Source organism: Oryx dammah, unplaced genomic scaffold, assembly GCF_014754425.2.
Source record: "Oryx dammah isolate SB20612 unplaced genomic scaffold, SCBI_Odam_1.1 HiC_scaffold_1, whole genome shotgun sequence".
In the NCBI taxonomy this organism is placed as follows: Eukaryota; Metazoa; Chordata; class Mammalia; order Artiodactyla; family Bovidae; genus Oryx; species Oryx dammah.
Genome location: NW_024070185.1, coordinates 92,345,975 through 92,359,505, shown reverse-complemented (window position 1 = coordinate 92,359,505; position 13,531 = coordinate 92,345,975). Strand labels below are relative to the sequence as shown.

Below are 13,531 nucleotides of genomic sequence, written 5' to 3'. Positions count from 1 at the left end.
ATGCAATATATAAACATCCAGTGTTTACAACTAAATGTACTGAAGCACATTTATATTTTTATAAATGTGTGTTTACACAGGTTTTCTAAGATTTTTAAAAGAACATGTCTTGGGAGATATTAAAACAAAATGGTGGGACTTCCCTGGTGGTCCAGTGGATAAGACTCTGAGCTTCCATTGCAGAAGGCATTGGTTGAATCCTTGGTCAGAGAACTAAGATCCCACATGCTACACAACAACAAAAAAAGAGGAAGGTATTTAATAAAATTAATTTAAATTTTGAGTCCTGCCCTATGATTAGGTGTTCATGATGTGTCTTCTCAACTGAGGACCCAGAAAAGTCAGGTTTCGTTATTGTTCACAACTTGGTATCAGCCCACCTCTCAGTATTTCTCTCTGACTTTTCTAGTCACATCAGAGGGAGAATGCTGGAAATTTTTATTTTTCTTCTTCCTTTTTTCCAAGTTGCTTATTTCTCTTGACAGTTCTTGCCAACACATTCACCTGGAAAAGTCCTACTCACTTTTCAAGACCATATTCATATCATTTCTCCAAGAAACCTTCAGAAACCTCCCCAAGAGAATTTCTACTCCCTGATTACCCTCTCACAGATTTCCAACATATACTTCCCAGTGAACTGTTTGATTACAGTAATTGGCAACCCCAATTTAATAAGAGATGCAGAGAGGAAATGTATTAACTTAAAAAACCTAAAGAAAGGTTAAAAAATAAAACTGGCTAAAAAAATTTTTTTTAAGTCATGGCCATGTTACAAAATTTAGAAAAATCAACAAAAGCATCACTCATAAACTACTACTGAGATGTTAAAAATAAATAAATAAATAAATGGCCTTCTTCATGGGGGAAAAAAAAAACTGTGTGAAAAGCAAAAAGGCAGCTCAAGTTCTAGAAGATCCAGGTCCTGACTCCTAGATTCTCTCCTCATGACTTATCGTGCTTGTCTTGGTTAGCTTTCTCCTCTCTTACCTCAACTGACTTTTTCCACAAATTGAGAAATACAGCTCTTAATGGTATCCAAGCTTTAAACATTTTACCATTTGCTACTAGTGAGGGAGAATGATCCTACTTATCAGAACCAGTGCAGAAAATCTCAGGGAAGTACCATGACTTGACTACCATTGGATTCATCAGTTGCATGACCAAAGGGAACACAGCTTGGTTTAAGTGTAGCTGCCATCACCCGGCCAGATTTTGGTGGGTAGGGAATCAGTTACCTAAATCCTGGCACCATTTAAAGAAGGTATCTACATGTCAGGACATAGGAAGGTGTGGTTTTCAGGGTAGGGAGATAGGAAGGTAGTGCCAAATATCCCATATATATTCATTGTTTCCTACTTATGTGAATGTATTTTTACAACTAGATTTTGAAATCCTTGAAGGCAATAACTCCTCCTCCTCTCCGGTGGCTAAGTCTATAAAGAATCTGCCCACAAGGTGGGAGACCCGGGTTTGATCCCTGAGTCAGGAAGACCCTTTGGAGAAGGGAATGGCAACTCATTCCAGTATTCTTTCCTGGGAAATCCCATGGACAGAAGAGCCTGAAGGGCTATACCCATGGGGTGGCCAAAAGTTGGGCACAACTGAGCAACTAACACTTTCATTTTCATATCTAAAGACAGTGTCCATGCTGCCTCATTTTCCAGGAACTAAAATTTCATTAGGTCTGGAATACACACACAAACACACATGCTTCCCTGATAGCTCAGTGGTAAAGAACCTTCCTGCCAAGGCAGGAGACATGGATTTGATCCCTGGGTCAGCAAGATCCCCTGGAGAAGGAAATGCAACCCACTCCAATATTCTTGCCTAGGGGAGCCTGGTAGGCTACAGTCCATGGGGTTGCAAAGAGTTGGACATGACTGAAGTTGCTGAGCATGGCATGGCATGTGTATATATACATATGTGTGTGTGTGTTTATAATATTTAACATGCATAACTTGTGTTTGGTAACATATACTACTGTTGTTTCTATAATGTTTACAACTCTTTGCAGCCAGTCTTCATAGTTAAATCTAACAACTAAAAAATAAGTCAATATTTTAATAATTCGATTCATAAGAAAAAAAGCAGACAAAATGATATTTAAATATATGACCAGTTTAATAATATGCATTTGTCTCCAAAAGGAGCCTTGAATTTAACTGTCAGGCTTTTGATTGCACTCATGAAGTGATGGGATGAATCTTTTCAGTTATCTTTTTCCGATTATATTCATAACTTTCCAAGATTCTTGGTGGCTAGTTGCGTAGAGTGGCCTTTCAAAACGATTTGCACCTCTGTGTTTCTGATTCTTTGTCTCCTTTCTGCTCACTTTTGGCCTGGTGATGTTTCTGAAGGCTTGGATTCTCCTTTTCCTTTTTCATTTGCCTCCTGCAGGAAGGTACACACTCAGAAAGATTACTCTTTTGCCTCAGATCATTCAGATGCCCTATTTCATCACTGACTTCCTCTGTGGTCTGTGTGTCTGGACAGTGATACTTGTTTCTCCTGTGCCTAACTGTTCTGGTTTTAGCGCTAGGAAATATTTTTTGGGGATTCATTTCTTGCTTACTTGGGGATGTGAGTTTCTGACTCTGTAGACAAGTGGGACTGTTACAGTGGCTTCCAGCTTGGGAAGAATCTTTACTTTTCAAAGGACACTTGGGTCTCTTCCCAGCATTTGAATGAAACTTCATGTATTGGATGGTGGCTGAAGACGGCCTCCCATAGTTTGATTCATAGGCACGTGCCTTCTTTTCTTTTGAGAGCTCACAGCATATATTCTGGGTGAAGCGTTCACTTCTGTGGCTTCCTCTCAGAGAGGGATTACTTGATTCTCTGCTTATAGATCTATTTGTAAGTCCAACACACCAGGATTTAGATCTTTGAGTACTGGACCTTGATTGTCTTTGGATTCCCCTGCTGCAGTGTGAACCAACTTCTGCAAATCGGAAGGGTTGTCTGTACTTCATCCTCTTTTTTCTGAAAGAGTTCAGCTTTCTCCCATCTCTCTTAGAAGAAACGGCAGTTTCTGAAATGCAGCTCCAGGAGGGGTCCCTCTTTCTAGATTTGCAATTTATCAAGGATCTTTCTCTGGATAATCTTCTTTGAAAGGTCCTTGGTGACGAGTCTGAACATTTGTTTTTTTCTGCTTCTTTTTTCTGGAAATTGATCTGTTGGCCAACGTTCAAAGCCTTTTTTTCTCTTAGGCTGTTCTTCCATGGATGCCCCTGATTCAAAATTGCTGAGGAACTGAAGGTGCGTGCAGTTGTTTCACTCTTTCCCATATCCTGGGCATGACCCGGAAACAATTTTATCCTTTCTGCCTTCCTCTCTTTAACATTTTTTTTGCAATTCAGTGAGCCTGGGCCCTTTTCCCTTAGTATAGCCCAGTTCAGGAGCATGCTATTGGTAGAAGGTGTGACTTTGAGATCACCTGGTTCTGATTTGTCTTTGAGCCAAGCATGGATTTTGCTTCCTGTGTTATGATGGAGTAGTGGGACTTCAGGTTTCTTCAAGCAAGAGTTACCACTGGGAAATGCTTTCATGCCTGACAGAGGCCTCTGCTCGTTATTCCATTGGCCCTGGGTGTTTTCAGACTGTTGTATATCATGTTGAGGTGCCAGTACAGCCTGATCCTTAGGCAAAGGCAAAACAGGAGCTGATGCAACAGACGTTTTTCCTACCCAAGGTGAAACAGTAGGAAACTGATAGATGGCTCGTTGGTCATAAGTCTCCATGTTGTAAGGTGAATGAACAAAGCTGATAAATTCATGTAGAAAATGGTGGGTGTGTTGTTGGAGGTAAGGTTCTAGGAGGTTAATGAAGGAGTCACTGTCTAGATCATATTTTGTCATGTAATGGAGAATGGTGGACAGAATGTTCTTCACTGTGTAGCCATAATCTCCATAAACAGCTGTCAGTTCTCGTTTCAGCCAGGGAACCAGCCGATGTAAACAACCAGGCTTTCTCTTGAAATAATTAGCTGATAAGTGCTTTTCAAATCTGTAGCCCTGGACATATGCCACCCAAATTCCGGAATAATACAGAGCTCTCCTGAACTTCATTACCACCTGGTCTCTAAAGTGACCCAGAGACACGGAGTTTGGTTGGAACTTCCTGCTGTCCCCAAATTCTCTCAGCAACTCCTGGACAGTCAGCTCTCTCAATGGCCTGATTTTCTTTGTAAGGCCCTCAAGGTTTATGCCAAGATCATTGTTTTCAGAAGTCACTATGTAGCTTTCTTCTTCCGAGGGAAGGAACACTGAGTCTTCTTTGGTGTCTTCCTCTGGCCTGGTGGAACAACCCTGGGAAGGAAAGCACCGCATGCTGGATGAAGGCATAGATTTATTTCTTTGTCTTGAATGTAAAGATTCATCACTGTTCGTGGAACAGGGGTTCCAACTGGCCCCATTCTGTATATTCTCCAAGCAGTTGGGACACTCACAGTCAGATGAGAAATCTAATGGCATCTCCGTGAACAGATTGTATTTCACAGTCATATGGGAGAAAAATTGGTCCAAATCAGTTCCTCAACTGGCATGAAAAATATCTATTAAAACCATTCCATGCATATTTCTGTAATATATTTTGTCTCTATGGAATAAATTCTGGGATAAAGTTAAGAAACAAACTATTTCCTCACATTAGTAAATAATGCTCTCAATAAAACCCAACGTAGACAAGGCAATGAGAATTCAGGTACACTGTCTCTCTTAGTTTTGCAAACTCTGAAAAGCAAATTGGAAATAAACATTAAAATTTAAGTATCACATCTTTTAACCCAGCAATTCTAACTCTAGAGTTTTAATCTATATGTACAAGTCTGTAAACATATATACATGGATTTTTCTAATAACAACAACAAAAAAACTCTGAAAATAATCAAAATATCCATTAGTAGGGAACTTATTAAATAAATGATGTTTTATCTGTAATATTTAACATTATGTCACCATTCCAATAAAACAGGCAAATCTATACGTATTAATATGTGAAAATGGATGACTATATTGTTAAATGAAAAAGCTTATATAGAAGAATGAGAAGCAATTATAAAAAACTTAAAGAGTAATCACTAATTTCTGGCAATATTGTGAACTAGACACCTTGTCCTAGTGGGACACACTGTCCAAGTAGGAGTAACAAAATAATACTAGCTATAAGTAAATATAGGTAAATATATCTCAACTTAAGAGGTAATGAGTAAAATTCTTAGAGGCCAAATCAATCCATAAATAATAGAAATCCAGAGAGGGAAGTGAGCTCTGATACCACAAGTTGCTCAGAACTGGTATCCTTGATCTTCAGTTAGAGAATAACCAATAGCTGCAGACGACAGGAGAGAAAGAACAGACTCTGCCAATGTTTGAATGTATAATGGAAAACCTCTGCATAAAGCTGTGTACACAAATGTTTACATTCTTACTGAAAAGGTGATTTAGAAAAATAATCACCCCACACACAGTCAGCAGGAAATCTTAGCTGAGATTTTGTAACCAGAAACAAGTATGACTGCAGACTAAATTCAAGCAGCGTTTTCCTAAAAACCTCAAAAGGGTAATTTATTTTGACGTTGATAGTAACCACAGGCAACTGGCAGAGGCAAACACACATTCTTCCTGGAGGAACATTATAAACCCAAGTTTCATGACAAATTTCCTCCAAATTCACAGTCAAAAGTCACTAACAAATAAGAAATAGCCATCATAATAAGTCTGAGTCCACAAAAACAATAGAGAGCAAATTTGATTCCTAACAGAATCTGAAAATAAAATTAGCTTGCTGGATGTACATGAATTTCATCCCTTCTCTTACAGATGGTTTTCAAGCTCTCCTTTCCAGAAGTAATGCTCTCATTAAGTCATCATTCATCTTGAAAAGCAAAGATGACAGAAACAAATTACATTATTTAGCAGATTTACCTCCTAGAGGATCTTAAAGTGTCCACGCTCATATGAACCTTAACCACGGGATTAATTTGGTTGAAGGGGATCACTGCTGTTTTGTTGGCCTTAGAGATAGAATTTAGAACACAAGTCTAGTTCTGCTGTGGTTTGGAGAAAAAGAAATTGCTCCAAGTTGTCCATGAAACTTGGTATCATGTTTTCCAGCAGTGTCTGGAGTGACTTTAAGATACAAATCCTTATTAAGATAGAATCCATGTCCTTTTGACTTATAGGTTGCCAGAATGCTTTAATTTTTCAATAGGTTGATCAAACCTAACACTGTAATGTGTGGTCTGAATCAGAAGAAAGCAGGACATAAGGTAGAATATAAGTTTTCCTAATGAAAGAACTCCCTGAAGAACAGTTGTTAGTCTAATAGCGTTAGTGTTAGTCACTCATTCATGTCCAACCCTTTGCGACCGCGTGGACTATAGCCCTTCAGGCTCCTCTCTCCATAGAATTCTCCAGGCAAGAACACTGGAGTGGGTAGCCATTCCCTTCTCCAGGGGATCTCACTGACCCAGGGATTGAACCCAGGTCTCCTGCATTGTAGGAAGATTCTTTACTGCCTGAGCCACCATGGAAGCCCCTAATAGCAATATTTAGATTTAAATTATTTAGTCAGAAAGTTGTCGATTTTTCTTTAAATGCAAGAGCTGAAGAAACTTGTTAGCATGTGTGCAGTGTGATTAATCAACATCTTGATTGTCTGTGTCCCAGCTTTTTGGTTCAAAATGAAAAGCTGTCATATTTTTCAAAACATTTATTCATCCATAGCTAAATACCACTTAACACAGACAACACAGTTGGGAAGTCATTGAAAATAAATGTTTTTTTCTCTTTTTTTGGCTTCACTTGCTGTTATTCTGTTTTTAAGTTTAGTCATGCTTACTCAGGCTATTGGACTGCTCTTTGATGCAGGTGAAAACAATTTAGCTCATGAGCTATTTTGGAGAATTAGATAAGCAACTTTATGCTTAGCATCTAGTAGCAGTTTAATGGAATAGCCATTTTAGTGTTTTTGAGTAGGTTTCATTGCAAATTCCTAAGACAGTGCATTACTTTTATTTTAAAAATGTGTTTTGTGTGATTTTATAATTCAAAATAGACACCATTTTTGATATCCTTGTAACTGTAGGGTAATATAGAACCACATTCCCTATAACTTTCAAAACTATGTCAGCCCTATATAGAGGAAAGAACAGTACAGACATGAGTTCTTATTCTACTGCTCACATATGATCCCAGTCATGGCTTAATCATCTGTGAAATAAGGCTTATAGAAAGACTCAAAAGAGAATAGATGCAAAAAGTACTTTGTGAAAAACAATGCTTATTAGTAATAAAGTGCTCTCAGGAGACACTCTCATCTGTACACTGTGTTTCCATGGTGAAAATACTTGATAAATGTTTGTTGAAGAGGAGGAGAACTTGAAGGCTTAGAGGGAAGAAGGGAAGAATCAGAAACATAAGAAAAGGCCGTTCAGGTGTCTCTTCTGGATGCTTTGTATTATTCTGTCCTTTTTTTTTTTTTTGGTCATCAATTTCTTCCTTTCCTTTTCTTCTTATTTTCACTCTCTTAGTTTCTAAATACTCAAAATTCCAAAGAAGTTTAGAAAGGAAGAAGTGGTTGGGAAAGGGGTGCATTGGCATCCAAAGTGAGAGAACTTTAGAGTCAAGAAGATCATAAATTGAAAATGGCAGGATGATGCTGAACAATTAATCTGATGTATCAGTAGCCAAGAGATCAGATCCTTTATTTTCTTATCTAAGTTCTGAACCAACTACTTGGAAGCCATGATTTTTTTTTTTTTTTTTAAATCATGTTCCATGGCTCTAGAGCAGAGTTTCTATCTCAGCACTATTAGGGCCAGACAGTTCTTTGCTCTACTTTGTAGAATATTAAGTACCATCCCTGGTCTCCATTCAATAGATGTCAGTATCCCCCACACCAAGTATGACAATAATAAATGTCTCAAGATATTGTTACATGTCCTCTAGGGAGGCAATATTGCCCTCTGTGTTGAGAACCACTGCTGTACAATCTACAGATATTGTGTTTTGAGATAAGGTTTTCCTCACTAGTTCTAGAAGCAATTCCTCTACCAAGAAGCTATAGTATATACATTCATGAGAAGAATCAAGTATTAAATAAGCTGAAAAGGCATGGGTTTCAAAGCCAGAATTCTGAGTTTGAATTTTGACTCTATTCATTTGAATTTGTCTTTCATAAGCAACTTAGTTAAATTCTCTGAGTTTCATCTATTTTATACATCACAGCATGGACGTTTTCTTCATAGCATTTACCATTATCTGCATATTATACATTCATGTGTCTGTTTCCTCTCTGACATTACTATATGCTTCATGAGGGAAAACAGATGAAATCTTTGGTTTATACACTACTGTTTCCTCATAACTTAGAATAAGTTTGGCACATAGGAAGGAGTCTATATTTGCCAAATAAATTTTCTATACTGATCAACACAGTCCAGTAGGTGTCAACAATTGTATTTACAGACAGTTTTCATTATTCAAGGTAGTTACATTCTATAATGTCCTCACAATCACTGAATTGGTTAACTGAACCAATGCTCCTAGGGGAACAGGATTAGATTCCACCGGGCCTCTGGTCACATTTATACCCACGGAATGATACATATAACTTTGTTTTACTTGTGTCTGTTTAAAGACATCTTAATATATATTATTGAGTCATTAACAGTAAACTCTCAGCCAATAGCACTATAGTTCCTAACCTGAATGAAGCTTATCTAACACATGTATTTTCTCCATAAAGCACATCACAGTTTTCTTGCAGTTAGGAAAACTAGCCAGCATTTGAGTATTATACATGGAGGTCAATAAAATGGCAAAATCACCAAAAAAAAAAAAAAAAAGGAAAATACGCATTAAAATGAAAATAACCTTGTTTATGGTGTGAAAGCTGAAACAAGAAGGCAGAATGTCACTTTGACCTCGGCTGGGAATATGTGAGCTGAGTGACTCAAATTCTTTGCCTTTCTGCCATGTCCATGAATGGCATGAAAACACCAGGAGCACTGATTTTAGGGTTACATAAAGTTTAGAGAGTAGACAAAAATAACAAATACAGAATCTACGAATGATGATTGACAAATTTGTGGACAAGGTCAGCTTCTGCAAGGGGACACAAGAGAATTCTCACTAACTTAATTATCAGGCAGAGTAATGAGATCTCATTCCGACCTTTGTATCTTAATCTTTATACCTAACAAATGAACAGAACCTCTCTTGCCAAAGTGACCCCTTCACAAACACACACAGGAAAACATTGACTCCAGATTCCAAGTGAATTCTTCATTCCAGTCTTTGTTCCTTATGGGCCTTCATTCTCCATGTATTTAGAGACTTTCCAACTATCTTTCTGTTACTGATTTCTAGTTTAATTTCACTGTGGTCTAACAGCATACTTTATATGCTTTCTACTGTTTTAAATTTTTTTGAATTTATTTATTATTTTAATTGGAGGCTAATTACTTCACAATATTGTAGTGGTTTTTGCCATACATTGACATGAATCAGCCATGGGTGTACAGTGTACATGTGTTCCCCGTCCTGAACTCCCCTCCCACCTTCCTCCCCATCCCATTCCTCAGGGTCATCTCAGTGTACCAGCCCTGAGCACCCTGTCTCATGCATCGAACCTGGACTGGCGATCTATTTCATATATGATAATATACATGTTAAGGTATGCTTTATTAGCCAGAATGCAATCTACCTTGGTGAATGTTAAATGTGAACTTGAGAAGAATGTGTATTCTGCTGCTGTCAAATGGAGTGTTCTAAAATGTCAATTAGATCAAGTTGACTGATAGTGTGGTTCAGGTAAACTATATTTTTACTGATTTTCTGCCTGTTTGATCTATCAATTACTGAAAGAGAGGTGGTACTGAAGTCTCTAACTATAATTGTGCATTTGCCTTTTTCCTTCTTGCATTTCTATCAGTTTTTGCTTCATGTCTTTTGATGCACTGTTAGCTGTATGTGCTCTCAGAGAACTGACCCATTTATCACTGTATAATTTCCCTCTATATTTCTGAAAATTCCCTTTTCTCCTTTGTATGAAATTAATATAGCAACTTCAGCTTTCTTTTAATTAATGTTAGCATGATATATCATTGCTTAATTTTTAATCCAAGTCTTTATATTTAAAGTGGATTTCTTGTAGACAGTGTATAGTCAGGTCTTATTTTTATATCCATTCTGACACTCTTTGTCTTTTATTGGTATATTTAGACCCTTCACATGTAGAATGATTATTGATATGGTGGCTTTAGCATCTATCATGTTTTTAACTGTTTGCTTTTTGTTGCATTTGGTTTTTGTTTCTTTTGGGTACTCCATTTTATTCTCATAAACATGCCCTGAGGGAAGTATCTCACGTTAGTCTTATTTAGAAATGAAAGAACACTACTTAAATTGACTTAACCAAGTTTACACAGGGCAAATATAACAAAGCCATCAGTCAGTTCTGTCACTCAGACATGTCCAACTCTTTGTGACCCCATGGACTGCAGCACAACAGGCTTCCCTGTCCACCACCAACTCCCGGAGCTTGCTCAAACTCATGTCCATTGAGTCGGTGATGCCTTGCAATCATCTCATCCTCTGTCATCCCCTTCTCCTCCTGACTTCAGTCTTTCCCAGCATCAGGGTATTTTCAAATGAGTCAGTTCTTCTCATTAAGGAGCCAAAGTATTGGAGCTTCAGCATCAGTCCTTCCAGTGAATATTTAGGACTGATTTTCTTTAAGATTGACTGGTTGGATCTCCTTGCTGTCCAAGGGACTCTCAAGTCTTCTCCAACACCACAGTTCAAAAGCATCAATTCTTAGGCACTCAGCTTTCTTTATGTTCCAACTCTCACATCCTTACATGACTACTGGAAAAACCATAGCTTTGACTATACGGACCTTTGTCGGCAAACTATTGTCTCTGCTTTTTAATATGCTGTCTAGATTGGTCATAGCTTTTCTTCTTAGGAGCAAGCATCTTTTAATTTCATGGTGCAGTCACCATCCGCAATGATTTTGGACCCCAGGAAAATAGTCTGTCAGTGTTTCCATTGTTTCCCCATCTATTTGCCATGAAGTGATGGGACTGGATGCCATGATCTTAGTTTTTTGAATGTTGAGATTTAAGCCAGCTTTTTCACTCTCCTCTTTCACTTTCATCATGAGGCTGTTCAGTTCCTCTTTGCTTTCTGCCATAAGGGTGGTGTTATCTGCATATCTGTGATATGTAACAGAGCCATAAGTTGATACTGTCTAATGTTCTTTACTTGACAGAACATTTTCTTCTGTATACCCAGTGAATTCAGCAATAAAACTCTGATAAAGCTTCTAAATCAATGAAAAATGTGCCCTCAGAATCATTAAGATTTGTATACCTTCCCAAGGCTTTCCTCTCTCCAAAACCTGGGAAGGGGATATTAAGAACTTAGCATCTTTGCTCTAGTTTAACCAAAATGCCATGTATTAACTAACAGTTAATAACAAATTCTAAAAAGTCTAGCATAAGAACAAAAGCAAAAGGAAAAAAAAAAGTTTTGCTTCATTTACAAATAGACCAGAATTATTCATGGAAACCAAACCTATAGTTTCAGGGTGCCAGATTTCTTAAAGAGCAAGAAAAAATTTAGCCCTCTTCTCAAACCAGGCTGTTCAGTTTTATTTTCCCATTGACTGAGGTCATTTAAAATGAATTGTTACAACCTGGCTCCTGAATTACCATCTATTTTCCTGTGAAAATGCCTCTCTTTGCTTCCATAGGGAAGAGGGGAAAGACAGAACTGGACCTGGGCCCAAACCATAATTTTAGTAATTACTAAACCAAGTGACTGCAGCCATAATTGAGTCATTCAAAGCCAAATGGTAGCAGTAATTAGTTTGTCAAATTTGAATAAAAGAGCTTTTTTGGCGAGAACAAGTGCAGTAGAGCTAAGGAGCCCTGAACTGTCAGCCATGGAGTGGGAGACCTTTTTCAAGCAGAGAGGGTCTTCCCAGCACTGTGATTCTCTTGTGTGACAGTGATGGATGTTCTTCGTTACAGATTATGGCCTTGTCACTCTTAAACTAATCTCCCTTCATGTCTGCAGGCCCTGCTCATTCCCCAGGGCAGCAGCCATCAATTTACATAGAAAGGCACCTAGGGAAACATGGAATCTATTTATCACACTTGCTCTGAGTGTACTAACAGCAACTCCAACCCACGCATGGACCCACATTTCAATTGGGCTTCACCTCTGCAGCATCATAAATAGTGTGAAAGGATGTGTTGCTAAGAAAATGGATAGAAGGAGAGTGAGAAATTCATGAAAAACATGGGAGTCAGTGAACTCCACCCTCGTATGACCACCTCAATGTGTGTAAGAATTCTGCAAGATTTAAACTGCTTAGACTAAACTTTATACTTCCTTTTGTTGTTGTTGTTTAGTTGCTAAGTTATGTCTGACTCTGTGACCCCATGGGCTGTAGCCAGCCAGGATCCTCTGTCCATGGGATGTTTTAGGCAAGAATATGGAATGGGTTGCTATTTCCTTCTCCAAAGGATCTTCCCATCCTAGGGACCAAACTCATATCTCTAACTTGGCAGGCAGATTCTTTACCACTGAGCCACCAGGGAAACTCTTAATCTTCTTAGACTTCCCTTTAACATCCTAGAGTCACCTGCATACTGTGGACTATGGATTGCCACTTCAGCCTGCCAGCTGATGGAAAAGGAGTTACATTAGGTTAGGAACAGAGAAGTCAGAGAAGCAGAGTTCAGACCCATAAGTCCTCTTTCCTCCAATTCCCCAGCCATATCCATTCAATTATTTGCTTCATTACAGACATATTTTCTATTCTCTTTGGCTAAGTTCTGTTTGTTCCGCTGAGACCGGTTGGTGCTATTTCTGCCCAGAGCTGAGTTTCCCTCTCCATTTCCAAGGAATGTACTTCCTTCCCAAAGTCACAAATTTCTCAGGCTTTGCTAACTGTGCAAACAGCACTGCTGGTATTCCTTTACAGTCACAGAGTCAAGAGGGAAAGCAAATCTTTAGTGTCAGTAGACTCCAGGTCCCAGAGTTCCATCAATTCTAAGGGTTGGAATTCTTCCTCGTTTCTGAATCTAATGTGAAGATAATAAACACCTATTTATTTTAAATTATTCTGCATTTTTTTCCTCAAAAATATTCTCTTTTGTGGATACACCCATCAGGTTCATACAGTAAGCTAAAACATACTTAGTACTATTTTTTTCAATCATTTTGCATGCATATTGCTTATAAAAGATTCTTTTCTTTATGTTGACATTTCCTGTCACTTTTGCACAATGGTTATTTGACTTGATGTATTTTATTCTTCTTACCAGGAAATTTTAACTAGAATTGCCTAATAAACATATGACTAGGTCACATATTAATAATTAAAAGTGGCATGAATTCTGTCCAATTTGTCAACAAAGGATGGGAATGGGAGAATCAGCTAATCATGACTAAAACCAAAAATTAAAAAAATTTCATGTATATATCTCACTAAGTTGATATTACTCATAAAACTA

The 13,531-nt window shown here is 38.0% G+C and overlaps 1 protein-coding gene across 1 annotated transcript; it reads right to left on the bottom strand.

Annotated features, from left to right (window-relative positions):
• Positions 1-2,279: 2,279 nt before the first annotated feature.
• On the bottom strand, positions 2,280-4,472 carry LOC120861777 (E3 ubiquitin-protein ligase Topors-like). Its single transcript, XM_040237611.1, has one exon. It carries the CDS (start codon positions 4,470-4,472, stop codon positions 2,280-2,282), a length of 2,193 nt encoding a protein of 730 aa, XP_040093545.1.
• Between the last annotated feature and the right edge of the window lie 9,059 nt (positions 4,473-13,531).

What these genes read in the sequence shown, in the direction of transcription:
- LOC120861777 (XM_040237611.1), bottom strand. Translation starts at nt 4,472, where the DNA reads ATGCCATTAGATTTCTCATCTGACTGTGAGTGTCCCAACTGCTTGGAG.